The sequence below is a fragment of the Capra hircus genome, chromosome 19, assembly GCF_001704415.2.
Source record: "Capra hircus breed San Clemente chromosome 19, ASM170441v1, whole genome shotgun sequence".
NCBI lineage: Eukaryota > Metazoa > Chordata > Mammalia > Artiodactyla > Bovidae > Capra > Capra hircus.
Window position 1 is genome coordinate 30,300,121 of NC_030826.1, and position 19,461 is coordinate 30,319,581.

At 46.8% G+C, this 19,461-nt stretch overlaps 1 protein-coding gene across 1 annotated transcript in view; it reads left to right on the forward strand.

Annotated features, from left to right (window-relative positions):
- The window catches only part of DNAH9 (dynein axonemal heavy chain 9), a 286,432-nt gene that overhangs the window by 236,643 nt on the left and 30,328 nt on the right, over nt 1-19,461 (forward strand). The window contains exons 58-61 of the mRNA XM_018064667.1: nt 1,183-1,353; nt 4,237-4,359; nt 12,469-12,662; nt 13,509-13,657. Coding sequence (XP_017920156.1) covers nt 1,183-1,353; nt 4,237-4,359; nt 12,469-12,662; nt 13,509-13,657 — 637 coding nt within the window. The remainder of the gene's footprint in view (nt 1-1,182; nt 1,354-4,236; nt 4,360-12,468; nt 12,663-13,508; nt 13,658-19,461) is intronic.

Sequence of the window (19,461 nt, forward strand, 5' to 3'; positions counted from 1 at the left end):
GTTGAAATCTACTGCAGTGACTCTTCCTGAAAAAGGGAAATTAGATGAAGCCCATGAAAATATGTGTCCCAGAAAAAAAAACAAGCAAGAAAACTGGAAATCTGCCTGGCCAAAAATTGAAAAGACCAATAATATCTTAATTTTTATTTTCTTTAAAGATTCATCCTTGACCTTTGTTTTCTTTAATGATTATTTTCTTTATTCATTCTTTAATGAGACATTCATTCCTATTATCAATTTTTATAAGTAGTCTATATCTAAGTTTGCTGCTGCTAAGTCGCTTCAGTCGTGTCCGACTCTGTGCGACCCCATAGACGGCAGCCCACCAGGCTCCCCCGTCCCTGGGATTCTCCAGGCAAGACCACTGGAGTGGGTTGCCATTTCCTTCTCCAATACATGAAAGTGAAAAGTGAAAGTGAAGTCACTCAGTCATGTCCGACCCATAGCGACCCCATGGACTGCAGCCCACCAGGCTCCTCCACCCATGGGATTTCCCAGGCAGGAGTACTGGAGCGGGGTGCCATTGCTTTCTCTGATATCTATAGTTTAAAATGATGGAAAATTGATTCATATGATGAGTATGAAAATGGATTCATATTATACCCATCATGTGCAATTTGGAAGATGTAACCAAAGCAGGCTATGCTCTCATGGTTGCAGAAAGTGTACGTAAGAAAAAAGCACATGTCAGAGGACTCATCAAATGATGCGGAATTACTAGAAAGAAAGACCAAGAACGGCTGATACTCTGATCATTACCAAAAGGAAAAGTAATTAATTAAAAATATTCTGAGTACCTATTATGTATGCAAATCTCTTTTAGAGAGCAAAGTTGTACAAGATGTTGATTCTACCATCGAGAATTTCATAATCTAAAGGTAGAATCACCCAAACTGGTTACTGTTCATTGTGTTCAGTTTCCAACAAAACTTATTAGATTTAATTTATTTTGGTCACTGGACCTAAACAGTATGCTGCATAGCTTGGCCCTCTTTGTGACAACATGGTAATTTATACGAGCAACTAAGTCAGGAGTTTTCCTGTTGCCACTGGCCCTCCTTGGCAGGTTATGCTGGGAAGACATTTCTGTGATTGGTGAATAATAATACTCACCAGAGGTAAGGCCACTAGTTACATACAGAGAGCCGTGTAAGCTACCAGTGTCCTATCTCCCGCCCCCAGGCCTTCAGCATTGTCTTCCAGAAGGCCGTGGAAAAGGCGGCTCCTGATGAGAAGCTCAAGGACCGGGTGGCCAACCTGATAGACAGCATCACCTTCTCTGTGTGCCAGTACACTGCCCGGGGGCTCTTCGAGTGTGATAAGCTGACCTACCTTGCCCAGCTCACCTTCCAGGTAAAAGAGGATTGAAGACATTTCCAGAAAACAAGTCAATTTATATGCCCAACCAGCAGATATAAAGAAACTTTTTTCTTTAAAAAAAATGTAATATTCATCTATTTATTTAGCTGCGCCAGGTCTTAGCTGCAGCATGTGGGATCTAGTTCCCTGACTAGGGATTGAACCAGAGCCCCCTGCATTGGGAGCTCGGAGTCTTACCATTGAATACCAAAGAAACTTTTGCTTTTTTTTAACATCAGTTCCCATAGTTTGTGAAGATTATTGAGCTCTAAGCAGAGGCATCAGACAAGAAAATCCAGCATGGTGCACGCAGGCCATCCACTCCATTGTCCCACTCACGGCAGACATGCTTAATCAACCGTTATACTTTTTCGTGGTGATGCTGGATGAGGAAGATCCTCCTCCACAGGGCCCTCCAGCAGCCACTACCAATCAATCAAAACTAGCCCTGAGGATGAAACTGGATGGCCATACCAAAGACTGGATACTTCCTGAGAGGCAGTAAGAACTTAAAGTATCCCTCATTATTTATGTACCTTCAAGGCTGCGGGTAGCACTAGCAGAAAAGAATCCACCTGCCAATGCAGGAACCATAGGAGACGCTGGTTTGATCCCTGGGTCGGGAAGATCCCCTGGAGGAGGAAATGGCAACCCACTCCAGTATTCTTGACTGAAGAATCCCATGGACAGAGAAGCCTGACAGGTTACAGTCCAGGGGTCCGCAAAGAGTCAGGCACAAGTGAAGCGACTTAGCACACAGCACAAGGTTGCAAGTTTAATGTCCAAACCTTCCCCCAGAATCAGAAACTGCAAATGTCCTTCTATAGCTGCAACCTTGGTCTTAGAAAAGTCCTGAAGAACTCTGGTTCTCAAGGGCTCGGAAGCATCAGGGCTTCCAGTGTTAATAAGAAACCGTTGCATTCTGCTTATTCTCAACATCAAAAAACCATGGAAATTGATTTCCTTGAACCTAACTCTCTACGGACTTCCTGGGTGGCTCAGTGGTAAAAAGAATCTACCTACCAGTTCAAGAACTTCAAGAGACACAGGTTCGACCCCTGGTTGGAAAGACCCTCTGGAGGAGGAAATGGCAATCCACTGCAGTAATCTTGCCTGGAAAATCCCATGGACGGAAGAGCCTGACAGACTACTGTGCATGGGTTTACAAAGAGTCAGACATGACTGAGCGAGTATGCATGCATGCATGCACCCAACTCTCTAACCATTTTAGAACTGGGATTTCTCCCGATTATAAATTAACAGCACAGACCAGATTATCCTGTAGGACTCCACCAGTTCTGAAAGTCAGCTATTCTAAAATCACTTCTGCTCAGACTCATTCTGAAGTCTGCATCCACAGAGGAGCATTAGCATGGCTTGTCCCTGTACCCCTGTGTGTTCCCCTCCCTGGCCGGATAACAGCTTGGCCACCTCAGAGGGAACTTGAGCCCCAGCCTAGACGAATTTTCCTCCTGCCGCTCATTTCCCCCAAAGCCCAAGGAGCTTCTGCTTCTGGCTTTCACTCTACTCCCCTCATAAATATTTCAACCTCGTTTTACAAGGGCTGCTTCACCTCATCTGTGATTTCTAGCCCAGTTTTTCCTTAAAGACATTTCCTCAAACTAATCAAATTATTTTTTTCTCTGTGAGTATTCCCATCTGTATCTTCTCAGCGGAGAACACCATTTGAAGGGGGAAGAACAATCTCCTGAGCGCCTCTCAGCATGAGCTGTTAGTTCTAACCCAGTCAAATGCTTTGCCCTCCCTGCACACACAGCACTGATTCCCTCCCAAGCTTCTGCAGTTTCCGCTGCCCCCTCCCTGGGAAGCCTGTCTAAATCTCATGCTCAGCTTCTCCAAAACCCAACTCAAAACCACTTACAGAAAGTTCAGTCAAACGCATCTCCCTACCCTGCTTCCCAGCCACTCCCCTGTTGGGTCCCCCTTAGCAGTATTTTTTAATTTATTTTTGGCTGCGTCACGCCTTAGCTGTGGCATGCAGGACCCTTCATTACTCAGCATGGGCTCTCCAGCTGTGGCATGTGGGCTTCTGTCTAGTTGCCTGGAAGCGTGTGGGATCCTAGTTCCCTGGCCAGGGATGGGACGGAGCCCACGTCCCCTGCATCGGAAGGTGGCTTCTTAACCACTGGACCACCGGGGAAGTCCCCTATCAGCATCACTCGTTCACACGTGCAGTGCTGCCTTGCCTACATTCGTCCGTGGCTTTGACTCTTTCCGCAAATCGTGCCATGCGTCCGTGTCGTCTTCTCTGTGAGAGTGCAGGAATGTATTTCATGGCATTTAGGACTGATCCATCAATTCCCTGCTTACCGAGACATATAGTCATTCACTGTGTGCGCTTTAGCCCCACTGGTATTTGGGGTGAAGTCAGATACACCCAGAGGTGATCAGCACAGATAAAGACTTTCTTCCCCTCCACCCGATTTCAACAACCAAAATGGAGGAGTGCACTCTCAGGTTAGAAGTAGCACTAGTTACACCAGTGGCAACTCCAAGGGACTCCAGGACCCACGACTGCCGCCAGGTAACAAAACACAGCGCTGGGACTTCCCTGATGATCCACTGACAAAGACTCTGGGCTCGCAATGCAGGGGACACAGGCTTGATCCCTGCTCAGGGGACTAGACCCTAGAGTAGAAGGTGGCAACCCACTCCAGTATTCTTGCCTGGAAAATCCCATCCACAGAGGAGCCTGGTGGGCTACAGTCCATGAGGAGTGGCAAAGAGTCAGACGTGACTGAGCGTCTGAGCCCAGGGAACTAGGTCCCACATGCTGCAGCTAAAGATCCCATGTGCCACAACTAAGACCCAGTGCAGCCAATAAATGAATAAGAACGCTGTCCTTCCACGTTACAGATCCTCCTCATGAACCAGGAAGTGAGTGCAGCCGAGCTGGACTTCTTGCTTCGATCTCCAGCACAGACAGGACTCACTAGTCCAGTGGAGTTCCTCTCCCATCAGGCCTGGGGTGGCATCAAGGTCGGTACCAGCCCCTCGGGAAAAATAAATCCACCTTGTCCTCTCCTGGGCTGCTGTTCTGATGCTTATCCCTAGGAAACCAGTGGGGCTGTCTTTGAGGGTTTCACCCTGAGCTGTACTGGGGGTTCCTCGGTGGCTCAGTGGTAAAGAATCTGCCTGTCAATGTAGGAGACATGGGTTCGATCCCTGGGTGGGGAAGATCCCCTAGAGAAGGAAATGGGAACCTACTCCAGTGTTCTTGCTTGGAAAATTCCATGGACAGAGGAGCCTGGCAGTCTACAGCCCATGGTATCGCAAGCAGTCAGACATGACTTAGAGGCTAAACAACGACAACATGAGCTGTGTTAGACTTCAGTGGGTCCCTTTGCCAGCACCCCTACGGCAGAGCTCCCCCTTCCCGGGCCTGCTGGAAGGGCTCTGCCGAGAAGGAGCAGGTGCATGCTCGTGCGTGGGCTCTGCCTCTAGGATGTTGGGGAACAGAAGGAACGTGCAAGTGTCTTTGACTCAGCTGAGCAGCTTTCCTCCTGCCAGTGCTCAGGGCCAGCTCCTCTGTGAGGCACAGAATTCAGCCTCCTCTGTGAGACCTAGGCTGGTGTGGAGATGCTGTGTCCATGGAGGGGTCAAATACCAGGGTGCTGCCAGCTGTCCATCTCCACGTGAGTCCTAACAGCCTCAAAGCAGGGGACACATTCCAGCCTGGGATTTTAGTGGTTAATAACAGCTCACGTTTACTGAGCACCTTAGAAGCACATTATTGTTGCCTTTCAGTCACTAAGTCATGTCCAGCTCTTTGCGACCCCATGGACTGCGGCACGCCAGGCCTCCCTGTCCTTCACTATCTCCTGACGTTTGCTCAGATTCATGTCCTTTGAGTCGGTGATGCCATCCAACCATCTCATCCTCTGCCACCCTCTTCTCCTTTTGCCTTCAATCTTTCCCAGCAGAAACGTTTTCCCTTATGTTATTTTCATGTTTCCCTGGGCAAGAGGTACTGTTTGTTCTCATTTAACATGTAAAGAAACTTTGCTATTTTATAAGTAGCAAACCCAAGAATCGAGAATCGAGTTCTGGTCTGTCTGATGGCAAAGCCCATTTTCCCCTTCCATGTTATTCAGCTTAGTTTCATTGGGATTCGATGAACGTTGAAAAGATCACAAGTGATGAGCTCTGTCCAGTAGGGACCATGCCTGCATTCAGACGGGCTGGCACAGTGCTGAGTGGTAAGCGTGTACTGGGTGGACATCAGCCCCAGAGTCCAGACTCTCTCTCCAGGTGGGCGGCGGCTGGGTCCCCGCCTGGAGGAGCCCCGCAGTAGGTGCTGGAGCTGTGCGAGGACCAGCACCTACCAGCACAAAGTGCATCCTATTTATGGCCTTCCTGCGTTTTTTGTTTTGTTTTGTTTTTCACTTTTAAAGATTTCTTTTTTGGATGTGAGCCATTTTTTTTTAAGCCTTTATTGAATTTGTTACAATCTTGCTTCTGTTTTATGTGTTTTGGCTACTAGACATATGGGATCTTAGCTCCCCCAGCAGGGTTGCATCCGCACTGCCAGCACTGGAAGGTGAAGTCTTGACCATCGGACCCCCAGGGAAGCCCCTCTGACCTTCCACGTTTGCTCCCTCTCACATGTTTCACAGCACAAAGAGGCCTGAGTCTGAAGCAATGTGACTGGCTCTCTCTTTATATTTTTTCACTAGAAGTGTTTTGAGACAATGATTCACGTGCAGTTATGTGAAATAGCTTCTTTGCACCGCATCCCCTCGGCAATCACATCTAGCTCTTCTGCAGCACGATGTCACATCCAGGAAGCTGACGTGGATACAGTCCACTCTATTCTGACTGCACTTGGTTTTCATGCACGTGTGTGTTTAGTTTTATTACACGTGAAGATTCATGTAATCAGCACCACAGTCAAGATATAGAAAATTCCGACTGGTGTGTAGGTCACTTGTTATAGAAACAACAACTTCCTCCCTCCCCCAGCCTAATTCCTGGCAACCACTAATCTGTTCTCCATTTGTATAATTCTGTCATCTCAAGGATGTTATATAAATGGAATTATACAGTATGCAACCTTTGGGGACTGGCTTGATCACTCAGCCCAACTCCCCTGAGATCCATCCAAGTTGATTTACTTTAGAACAAAAGCCCAGCACATAATCATTTATATGCATGCTGTCCTCTTCAAAGGAGTCATCTTGTGAAATGCTGCCGTGGCCCAAAATGTTTTTCTAACTTTTCTCAGAGTCTGCAGCTATTCTTTTAGTCATCTTTAGAGCTATGTCTAAATCAAGAGTCATCAAACATTTCCTACAGAGGGCTATCCAGCAAATATCTAGGCTTTGAGGGTCACACTGTGTCACAACTATTCAACTCTGCCAAAGTCATACACCATAAGTAAGCAAATGGAAGTGGCTGAGTTCCAATAAAACTTTATTTACAAACACAGCTGGTGGGCCAGACTGTGCCCACAGGCCTCGGTTTTCTTATCCTTGATCTAAATAATAAAGGTGTGATTTTATTTTTATATATTAACTTCATTTGAAATTCTGAATCCAATCTGGCAAGTGAGAAGGGGAAGTCTATGTTGGGAAGGAAAACAGGGGAACTCCATTCACAACAGCAACCAAACCACGAAGTCACAAAATGCCTAAGAATAATTATAATGTGTCAAGCATATGTGTGGAAAATCAGCTTTTCTAGGCCACATAAGATATGAATAGACAAAACCTGGAGTACTGCTGTGAAAAAGAAATAGAAAGCATGCCACATGTGTCATTTAAATTTTCCTAGTAGCCACATCAAAAATGCAAAATGCAAAAAATAATGTAAAATGAAATCAATAAAAATAAATTTAATAATATATTTCCTGAGCCCAGTACAACCAAAATATTATCCTTTTAATATGTAATTGTTACAAAAATTATGAATGAGATATTTTACATTTTTTGAGGTAAGTCTGAATCCCAGTGTATATTTTTTTTGTATTCACAATACATCTCAATTCAGATACTAAATCTTCATCAGAAATACTTGGCTTGAATTTAGATTTTATAAAATTTAGAGTTACAGCAGTTGATTCATATACCCAAGTTATTTCAAATGTACTCAAAAGTTCTCCAACTACTAAGGCAAGTTCCAGTTTCTAAATTTAAATTTTAAAATAATTAAAATGAACAAAAAGAATGTGTTAAATTTGTAAAAAAAAAAAAAAAACACTAGATCCTATGCAGAAAAAATCCACTATACCAGAAAAGAATAAATGCATTAAATTTTTTAAATAAATAAATAAAATTAAAAGCAAATAAAAACCCTCTTCTTCAGTCATACTGGCCGCATTTTGTTTGCTCAGTATTCACACGTAGCCAGTGGTGTCCTTGTTGGAAGTACAGGTCACGGAGCTCGAGAACAATGGCTCAGAGTCTGACGCCCTTATGGGAAATGAATTCTGGAGAGCAGTTCTGAATACGCTCATTTGCTGAACTGGACCAATAATGGAGATAGACCAGCTGAAGCAGGCTCTGAAGTCAGACGTTCCTGGGTTCAGTTTCAGGTTTGAGCTTGTGACCTCTGACAGGTTATCTTTGTTTTCTTATCTGTTATGTGACGCACATAAATGTTCAGTAACTGGAAGCTGATTATCGTTATTGTATTTGTTTCCTAGAACATCCATAACAAAACGCCATAAGCTGGGTGGCTTAAAAACACAGACGTTTATTCCCCCAGAGTTCTGGAGGCTAGACATCTGAAATGAAGGCGTTGACAGGTCATGCTCCCTCCAAAGGCTCAAGGAGAGCATCCTTTTTTGCCTCTTCCAGCTTCTGAGAGGCCCAGGCATTCCTTGGTTTGTGGCAGGACCGTTCCAGTCTCTGCCTCCATCTCCACAGGCCTTACATGGCCGTCTTCCCTCTGTGTCTTTGCATCTCTTCTCTTCTTATAAGAACGTCAGTCACATTGGACACCCTCCTGACCTCATCTTTACTGGATCACCTCTTCAAAGAGCCTATTTCCAAATAAGGTCACATTCACAAATCTGAGCAGTTAGATTTCCAACATATCTTTTTAGGGGACACAATTCACCTTATTGCAATTATGATTATTAGTTACCCAGCTCTCAGGTATATACAGGCTTCTATGGTGGCTCAGTGGTAAAGAACCTACCTGCCAATGCAGGATACGTGGGTTGGAAAGATCCCCTAGAGAAGGAAATGCCGACCCACTCCAGTATTCTTGCCTGGGAAATCCCATGGACAGAGGAGCCTGGCAGGCTACAATCCCCTGGACCACAAGAGTCGGACATGGCTTAGTGACTAAACAACAACGAGGTGTGTGTAGATGCTGTGGTTGACATGGGTTGTGCCCGATAGAATTGTCCATCGAAGGAGAACCTTTGAGGACCTGTGCATTGCCCAGCTGAGTCCAGCCCAGTTGCCTTTTTCTTTGTAATCCCACAAAGCCCTCTGCAGCCCAAGTCACAAAGAATAAGTGATTCGAGAGCACTCTACAGTGCGTTCATTGTGCATCGCTCCACCCAAAGGCCACTGTGCAGTTTGCTCCCGTTCCTCTTTTGTCTGGTCTGCTTTGCTTTTCTTCACTTTGCTTTTCAGTTTTGTTTTGCGAGCTAAGCTCATCTGGCTGTTCAAAGGCCTCTGCAAACGAGGGAAGCTTTCTCTTTCTCTCTCCAAGTTTTGTTACCGGAGCCACATCCAGCCCCTTCCAGATCCAGCCCAGTGCAGGATGCGGGCTGGTGACGCACAATGCCCTGTGCAGCCTCTGACGGATGCTCTTTTTAAGTGTTGAGTTGGATTTTAGCCCAAAGAAACAAAAGAAGTAGAATTGAATAGGACATGATTAAACAAAAAAATTTTAAGCATCCTATCTGATGAGGAAGATGCATTTCCTTGATTCCCCAGAAGGCCTAACAAACAGGTGATGAATGAAATCTGTGACCAAATCCTGCTTTTATTAGTAACTTCTGTAAGGAGTTTCAAGGTCTCATCTAATGCTGAACTTTCAGGTAACAGGCATGTTCTTGTCTCCGTCAGAAGACCTCATCCGTGCTATGCAGCTTTGTAAGCCTCTGAAAAGGCCCCTCCCACCTCTCCGGATGCCAATTTAGCACAGTTGTACTTTGGTACCCAGTCCAACGTAATTAGGTTAATTAGTCATTTCCATTTAGCTTATTAGAAGGCTAGAAATCCCTTTCCCTCATTTGGAAGATTAAACATTGCAATTGTGTTCAACCCAGAGCTTCAGACCCAGCCACGCCAGCTGGGAGCCCTGATCACCCTGTAATGTCCTCAGTTTTGTGGTGACTCCAGAGGAGGGTAATGGGCCTGCAGGAGGGTTAATGAGGACACAAGCTGGGAAGAGGGGGAAAGTGGCCGCCTGAAGGAGGACGGAAGTTTGGTCCTCGGCACAGACAGAGCTAAGCACCACATCTGCAGCTTTGCTCAGCCTGCCAAGGGCCCTCCCAACAGCCGCCCAGATGTCCAACTTTTTTAATGCAGTGCTTCCTAAGTGCCAGGCAGCCTGTGAAGCCTGAGGCTACACAGACAGCTCAGAATGTTCTTGCCCACAGGGAACTCGCAATCTTGTGGGAGTCATAGACAAACAGACCAGCAATCGCAATCTGATAACGTAGACGCCCCCCAAAAGCACAAAGAGGGTCTTTACAGTCTTCTGAGCACCCATATATACATTAGAGCATGAGCTAGGCAAACGATGATTACATGACCTCATTTTCCAAATGAGAAAATCAAAGCCCAAGAAGGTTTAAAAACAGGCTCTGAGTCAAGAGAGGCTCGTAAGAGGTGGCACTGGGGCCAGAGCTCTTGTATTCTGGTGCCTCGACCACTATCATACACTCCGCTCCCTGCTCCCCTGTCCATCCCCCACACCACCCCCTCCCCCACTATCCCGCAGACCGCCCCTTCCTCCCCCTCCACTCCCCACGCCCCCTCTCCCCTGCCACCCAACTCTAGTCCAGGTCATGTCTCAGCACCGCAGGTGCGCCCCCTGCTCTGAGTGATCAGCGTGAAGTTGGGAAGCCACAGAGCCCAGGTGATGGGGCAGTTTAGACAGGACATGTGTTCTTCCACTCAGGAGAAGAGCCTGGGCAAGCCCAGCTTGAGTGTGTGTGTCCTTCTCCAGCCTGACCGTCCCCTTGTCGCCTGTCACCCCTCCACTGCAGTCACATGGCCTCTGCCACGTGCCATACCCTCCCTGCTTCAGACGTGGGCTCCCTGGATCCTTCCCCATGGAACGCCCTTCCCTTCTCTCCACCTCTCTCTTTGCCCAACAGAATTCTACATCGCTGCTAAGGCCTCCCTCATCTCTTTCTGTTTAGCTTGGGATTGTAAGTGCCTTGAAGGTACGTGTATTTTGGGGTTTGCCTTTGTCTTCCCAAGTACTTGGCATGTAGCAGACATCTCATAAATACTGAAGAATGAATGGTATTCTTGAAATACCAAAGAATTTCAAATAATGAGAATGCGTGGGTTCCTTAAAGTTCACAGCACTGTGGTAGGTGCCCTGGACCCAGTGAGGCTTTTAATCTCATTGGAGAGTTGGAACCCACAGGCGGAGTTGAGTGATGTGGAAAGGCTACAGGTGGGTGACTGCGTCAGTGAGGTTCACCTGGGCACTCTGAAGAAACAGGATGGACCCCCACCCAAAATGCAGCTCCCATGTCCAGACTGACGATGCCTCTTGCATACTCAGAAGGCATGAAAGAGTTTGTTGCTCACATGAGACTTTCTGGGCAGAGTAGGGGAGTTACCAAGTAGCGTGAAAATGGCTTGAGAGAACCAAGAAAGGTGGTGTCTTCGGCTTTTTGTGGCTGTTGGGGAGTGGGGCAGAGGCTTGCATGATACAACTGCAAAGGCTTGAATGATACAACTTCCCTTCAGCACAAAGGAGGGAGCACCCAGATTACCTACCAGCTTGCCTGGTGGAACAGAAGAGGAAGAGGGAGAGATAAGGCTTAAAAGTGATCAGCAGTCACACATCCATAAAATGAGTCAGTCTGTATTAAATATATCGACCCTGTGAGTAGTCCTGAGTGGCCCACAGATGGAAGTGGAAGGGCTGTGTGTTCCAGGTTAGAGAAGATGGATGTGAGTGGGGTTGCTGATTTTGGACTGGACTTGAACAATTTGTTAGCAATTTGTAAAGGCTTCCCTAGTGGCTCAGACAGTAAAGAATCTGCCTGCAAAGCAGGAGACCCAGGTTCAATCCCTGGGTCAGGAAGATCCCTTGGAGAAGGGAATGGCAACCCACTTCAGTATTCTTGCTGGTAACCCACCAGGCTCCTCTGTCTGTGGGGTCTCAAAGAGTCAGACATGACTGAGTGACTAATACTTTAACAACTTGTAGAACCTGGATAAATAATTATGCCCAACACAGGAAAGGAAAGGACTAGAATTTGTGGAGGAGAGGACCGCTCCCACGATGCAGAAGTGTGAACCAGGCATCAAGCTGGGAGAGCGCCTGGCACGTTTCCAGGGTTGTCAGATGTGGGTGGACAGAGGGCGAAGGACATGGGCTGGGTGGCTAACTGGATGGATTGGAGGGAAGCCCTAAAGGAAGAGATTTGATTCATGTACTTGGACTTAATCCTTAGGAAAGCAAGAGACACGTGGAAATTTTAGAGTTGGCATTAACACAAAGTCAATGATCCTAGATCCTAGAGACATTTTGAGGGATGGAATTGACAGGTGTTGCTGGCAGCATGAGAATGGGATTGAAAGGGAGGCATCAGAGACTTCAGTACCAGAGCTGTGACCGGAGAACTCACAGCAGCCTCTTGTCCCTCTTCCTGGGCGGTACCCCCCGGGGAGGTGCTCTCAGTCCCACTGCTGATCACTTCCCAAACGCTTTGTTTACTAAACCTTACATATCCCTGGGGCTTTTGATAGAGGTGAGTTGATCAAAATCCTTCCTCTTCCTTGGTGTGCTGGGGGGAAGATTCGAGACTCCAGGAAAGGCGGAGAGATGAGACAGAATTGTGTCTATAGGACCATCCCACTCCCCTACCCCCTGCGACGATGCAAATGACAGCTTTCAGGAGAAACTGCATCCAGAGCCAGGTTCCCTGACCTTTTTCAGGCACTTTCATCAATGGAAGAATTCTGTAATCTGGATCGGGACATTGAGGGATCCGCCAAGAGCTGGAAGAAGTTCGTGGAATCAGAATGTCCTGAGAAGGAGAAGTTCCCCCAGGAGTGGAAGAACAAGACAGCTCTGCAGCGCCTCTGCATGATAAGAGTCCTTCGGCCGGACCGGATGACCTATGCCCTGCGGTAGGGACGGGTGGCCACAGGGAGGCCGGGGTGGCGAGGAGGCTAGGGGCAGCAGGAAAGGCAGATTGAGTGTGGCCAGGCCAGCAGGGCTGAGCCCAAAGCCATGAGTTTATCATGACGAATCCTTTGTACCAACGTCCAGAATCCCACGAGGCCCATTGCTCTGTGTTCTTAAACACGTGTATTGTTAACACATGTATTGTCAACACACATGTATTGACAATATATTGCAGTATTGCCTTAAAATCTAAGTGACCCATTTGGGAAGAGGTGCTCACTGACATCTCAGGGGTAAAGAATCTTCCTGCTAGTGCAGGAGATGCAGCTTCGATCCCTGGGTTGGGAAGATGCCCTGGTGGAAAGGAATGGCAATGCACTCCAGTATTCTTGCCTGAAAAAGAATCCCATGGACAGAGAAGCCTGGCGTGCTACAGGCTTGCAAAGAGTCAGACACAACTGAGCAACTAAACATACACGCAGAGGCATGGGAGAGCTCAGGGGTATGACGTGTGGAGGGTTTAGCTGCTTTCTGAAGACGCTGCCCCTGGCAGTCTCCTGATGGGCGGTGGTGATGTAACAGGACATCCAGGTTCCATAGAGGAGTCAGCGGTGGCCTGGGTGGATGGGGATCCAGAAGGAGCCCTGATCTAGGTGAGCAGGCGCACAGCTAGCAAGGCGGGTTGTGAGTGTCGACTTAGTAAGGAGTGTTGGTGTTGCTCCCAGCTCTGTAACTGCCAAGCCGTGATCCTGAGCGCATCTTTCCACTTCCACAGACCTCTGTTGCTCACATGTTATCATTCTGTGACTGATGTATACACATAGACCTTTTTTTTTGTCCCCTGGCAGCGATTTTATTGAGGAGAAGTTAGGAAGCAAATATGTGGTGGGAAGAGCACTGGACTTCGCAGCCTCTTTGGAAGAATCAGGACCAGCCACTCCCATGTTCTTCATCCTGTCTCCAGGGGTGGACCCACTGAAGGATGTGGAAAGTCAAGGTATGAAAACCTCACCACGGAGCCAAGGTTGCAGGGGCCCCAGGCACTGTCGCTCTGCCTCTGCCAGCTTCTGTTTTCCTGATCCAAGGCTCATTTTACAATGCTTGATATTTACTAAGCATACAGACGTCTGGGTCATTGCTGAACCGACCCCAGGGGGTCACCACCAGCCAGAGGACTGTTCTGGGATATAAGGTAGCAGATTCCTGAGGAGACTGTGTCTCACCACCCTCTGTGCCAGCCATTCCCCTGCCTGTAGTTGGAGCAGTGATTCTGAAATACAGGTACAATCCTTTCACAGCTCCTATTGCCTTCACGATAAAGTCCAACCTCCTTAACTTGACTTACAGGGAGCTTCACACTCCAGGCTCTCCATGTCTCTCCAGCCTAGTTTCCATTCATCGTTTCCTGTTTCTTCTGTAGCAGATGATCACAAACTTGGAGGTTTGAGGGAACACTATTATTTTATAGTTCTGGAGGTCAGGAATCACAAATGGGGCTTACTGTCTACCCCATTCCCTCATAAGGATACCTACTATCAGGCCCACTCAGACAACCCAGGGTCATCTCCCCATCTGGAGGTCTTTAATCACATCTGTTGAGTCTCTTTTACCAGGTAAAGTCACATCTATTCACCAATTCCGGGATTTAGGACATGGACATCCTTGGGAGCTCCTTATTCTGCCTGTATTTCCCTACTGCCCTCTTTCTCACTCAACACAGAAGCCATCCCAGTCTCCTGAATAGTCTGTTTCCCCCTGACTTCCCCTTCACCAGGCTACCTTTTACTCATCCTTTAAATACTCATTTCACTGTCACCACCTCCAGGAAGCCCTGCTTGACTTCCAGGGTGCTTGGTATCCCTCCCAGGTACTCTTAGAGCACCCTTCTCTCTGTATGTCACCCGCTCCAGTGTTCTTGCCTGGAGAATCCCAGGGACGGCAGAGCCTGGTAGGCTGCCGTCTATGGGGTCGCACAGAGTCGGACACGACTGAAGCGACTTAGCAGCAGCAGCAGCAATGACTATGGTGTCTTTATGTGAGAATGAGAGCTCCCTGGGGATAAATGTCCTTTTCAGCATAGTATTCAAGTTCCTAGTGCTTTTCATACGATAGGTACTCAGTAAGTAAGTGAAGGGGCGAGCAAATAAAGGACTAATCAAAACTGTAAAACTAACAAAATGGCAACATGTTGCAAAGTTAAATCAAGACTCGATGGGTTTTTATAGAGTCAAGTCTTTATAGGTAAGAATACAGACCAGGTACTACACCTCCACAAGCAACCTGTTACTCCATATGTAATGAAAGGAATAGGCTTTCCTGGTGGCTCAGTGGTAAAGAATCCACCTACCAATGTAGGAGACGTGGGTTCAACCCCTGGGTCAGGAAGATTACCTGGAGGAGGAAATGGCAACCCATTCCAATATTCTTGCCTGGGAAATCCCATGGACAGAAGAACCTGGAGGGCTACAGTCCATGGAGTCGCAAAGAGAGTATGACGTGACTTAAGAGGCTAGACAACAACAATGAAGGAATATATACCATGCACCTGGTGTTTGGCTCCAAAGTGTAGATACCTGTTTAAAGGAGGGAATCATCTTATTCACTAATTTAAGGTATATTTTCATAATCTCCCAGAAGTTCAAGTAACATGTTTTTTAAATACCGATAACAAAGTACTTAGAAAAGCGACAGTTCTCAGTCCAGCCCTCCCCACTCCCAGTGTCCTTTCCCAGACCCTGGGCTTTTGCCTATTTCTGAATTTATTCCTTCTAATAATTTCTCCTCTATTTCCTATTAGTAATTTATATCACTCTTTCTGAATTTATCAATTTCAGTATCTACTTATCCTCTGATATGGAAAAATAAGAACTTAGCTCCCGTTACTGACAATCAATTGGCTTCATCTTAATTTTGCTGGCATAGGTCATGGAAAAAATCATGGAACTAAAATTTCTGAATCTTTGGGTGTCTAAAAAGACTTCAGTTTTGCCCGCATACTCATTTGATGAGTTCTGCTAGGTCCAAAGTGATTTTTTACTCAGAATGTGTCCACAATGCTCGATTGTCCTCTGGAAGTCAGTTTTATTCTTGTGAGACCATATGCTAGTAGGGTGTTAGTCTTCCCTTGTTTCTTCTTTTCTAAGTATTTAATTTTTGGCCACATGGCATGTGGGATCTTAGTTCCCTGACCAGGGATTGAATCCTCATCTCCTGCACTGGAAGCTGGGCGTCTTAACCACTGGACCACAGGGAAGTCCCCTGCCCTTGTTTCTTTGTTGGTGGCCTGTTCTTATTCCCTGGAAAATTTCAAATCATCTCTCTACCTTGTGTTGTGACATTGCACGTGCTGAGTTAGGTGCAGGTCTTTTTTACTCACCTGTTCAGCACTCAGCCTGCTTTTTTTCACGTGGGAGAGTCATACTTCTCTTTATCTCTGGAAATCTTGCTCTGTCATTTTTTGTAAATATCACCATGATTCACCAAGTTGCTCATGTTAGAAACCTGAGAATCAGTCACCTTGGACACCTCCTCCCACCCATCACACTTTAGTCCTATCGATTCTACCTCCTGAATGTGTTTCAAATGGATCTAGTTGTTTCATTGTGCCTCCCTCGTCTGAGTCACCAAACTATCTGCTGGACTATCCCGAGAGCCTATTAACATTCCTCTTCTTCTCCTCCACCTGCAATCTTTTGCCACTCACAGCCAGACTCATCCTGCAAAATCTCAGATCTGATTATAATGCACTTCTACTAAAATCTCTCTAGTGGCTCCCCACTGTTCTAAAGGCATGATCCAACACCACTGACATGGTCTCTGTGACCTGCAAGCCCCAGTCTTTCTGTCCAGCCTTGGATCTTTTGTTGTTGTTTAATTGCTCAGTCATGTCCAACTCTTCTTTTGACCCATGGACTGTAGCCCACCAGGCTCCTCTGTCCATGGGATTTCCCAGGCAAGAATACGGAAGTGGATTGCCATTTCCTTCTCCAGGGTACCTTCCCAACCCATGGATTGAACCCACATCTCCTGCATTGGCAGGTGGATTCTTTACCACTGAGCCACCAGGGAAGCCCTCAGCCTCAGATCTTAACTTTCCCCAAACGCACACCAATACTCCAGCCAGAGGGCTCTCTTAGGGCCATCACCTCATGAGCTCTCCCAGCCCAGGGCATTTTCACAATCCATCCCTTTTATCTGAAATGCTTCTCCCCAGTTCTTCGGTCCAGTGCCTGCCCGTCCTTCATGGATCATCTTCTCCTGAGCTTCTCCCTGCAAGGCCATCTGGGTCGCCCTTACACATGTATTTGCCTCAGAGCGTGTAATACAGTGCTTTTACCTTTGTGTTTATGTCTGTATTTGGCTGCGCTGGGCCTTTGTGGCGGCCTGCGGGCTCTTCACTGCTGTGTGCGGGCTTTCTCAAGTGGCAGCGAGCAGGGGCTATCCCTAGTTGTGGAGTGTGGGCTTTTCTTGTTGCAGGGCTCAGGCTCTAGGGGGCACAGGCTTAGTTACCCTGCAGCATGGAGGCTCTTAGTTCCTGGACCAGGGGTCGAACCCAAGTCACCTGCATTGGCAGGTAGATTCTTAACCACTGGACCACCAAGGAAATCCCAAAACAATTCTAATTAAATCTTTCTTTTATCATTGTAACTTGCATTTGCCTACCTACTTCTCACTAAGACCCTGGAGGTCAAGGACCACATCATCTTGCCTTGGATGGTATCTGTTCCTTAAAGTCTAAGTAGCACAGAGCGGGGCTCAGTAAGTATCAGTCGAATGAATTAGCCAACAAATGAATGCAAATGAAAGACCTGTTGTCATTGCTAAGTTGTTCCTGACTTTCAGGTCTTTTTAAATAGAGTTCTGTATTCTCCTGTCCCATGGAGGTTTCAAACCTTTCATATTAACCAATCTAGCCTCCTCATTTTTAGTCAATGTTTTCCTTTTGGGAAGCTTTCATATAGCCTGTTTATGAGCAATTTCCTCCTGTTCTTTGCCAAGTGACCTCCAACTATTTCATCATGTAGACTGAAGCTTTCTGCCATTCCAGGCAAGCTGACCCGTCCCTGAACCATATTGGTTGTCTCAGAATATATCATCTCAGCCCTGCCCTTGGTTTAATCTTAACGCACATTTCCTTAGCAGAGGCAATATTGCCGCTCATCAGCTAGCGATTACCTACGCACCTGTGCCACTTTCTGGATGGCTGGACTTGTTTTCTCATGCACCCATTTAGAATATACACTCTGGGTTCATCATGCGCTCCCCATCTTGGGTCTAATCATTTTGTCTGATGGACTCCTGTTCTCAGGTTTGGAATCCACATGACCGACTCAAACACTTTCCCCTGTGTCTGCCAGGCCCCTGCTTATAAAGGAAACTCACCATCTGTGCTTGGGCAGAATCTGTGCATCAGACCATCCACTGCTTTACTCCACGTAGCCTCTTAGAAAGCCTGGGATCCTTCCCCGCCTCTGAGTGTGTGATCCATGCCTCTAACCCTTTGTTTCATCGTGGCAGTTATTATTGATTTATGTGGCTGTGGTGGGTCTTCATTGCTTCTCTCTAGTTGTGGCAAGCAGGGGCTACTCTCCAGCTGTGGTGCATGGGCGTCTCATTGCGGCGGCTTCTCTTGTTGCAGAACATGGGCTCTAGGGGGTGCGGGCTTCAGTAGTTGTGGCCCCCAGGCTCTAGAGCACAGCTCTCGTAGTTGTGGCACGTGGGCTTAGCTGTCCCTGCAGCATGTGAGATCTTTCCAGCTCAGGGATTGAACCCGTGTCTCCTGTATCGGCAGGTAGATTCTTTACCACTGAGCCACCCGGGAAGCCTCATGGCAGTTCTTAATATTGGGCTAGGTTTTAACACCCTGAAAGTCAGATGAGAGATTTTATTTTCCCTACCCTCACTCCAGCCCTTCTCCCAAAATGCATGAACCCACAGGCAAACAAAATTCTCTGTGTGATCTTGGGAGTTCTCTAAGCTTCCGAAGCTCATCTGTTGACACTCGATTAAGAATGTGTGCTTTTCTAAGAATCTGAAAAATAGAAGATATATATATATAACACTGAATCACTTTGCTGTAATCTGAACCTGACACAACATTGTAAACCAACTATACTCCAATATAAAATAAACATGTTTAATTAAATAAATTTAAAAAAAAAGAATCTGTGCTTTTCTGACACGTGTGTTTCCTCCAGGATTTTCCATCCTCAATAGAGGAGGAGGAAGAGGAAATTCCACCCACTTTCTTTGGCCTCTGTTTTAACATGAACCTGCCACCACTCACTCGCACCGCATTCCTCCTTGCCTTCACAGATCAATCCTTTAACGCTCATTTAGCTTTACCCTCCTGTCTCTCTTTTCTCATCATGTCTCTTCATTCTGTCTATTTTGGCCACACCGTGCACGGTGCAAGGTCTCAGTTCCCTGACTGGGGGTGGAACCCACGCCCTCTGCAGTGAGAGCACGAAGTCTTAACCGCCAGACTGCCAGGGAAGTCTCTCCTCTCTCTTCTCATCTCCTTCTTCTTGAACGAGCCACGCTTGCTTATTGGCACTACTGTTTTTGCTTTTGGTTCATCTAAAAGCAATTACCCATTGTTTCCAGTCACCCCATTACCTTCCTCCTAGGGTTACTGTGGGGATAAGCATGAAATCTCAGATGCGAAAAGGTAGTCTTGAAACACTAAGACTACAGTAGCATCATACGGCACCATAATGACAACGATGATTCTCCTGTTCTTTGAGGCAGCTGTTTGCTTTTCCTTTACACCCTTTTCTCACGTTCTTTCAAAGCACAGCG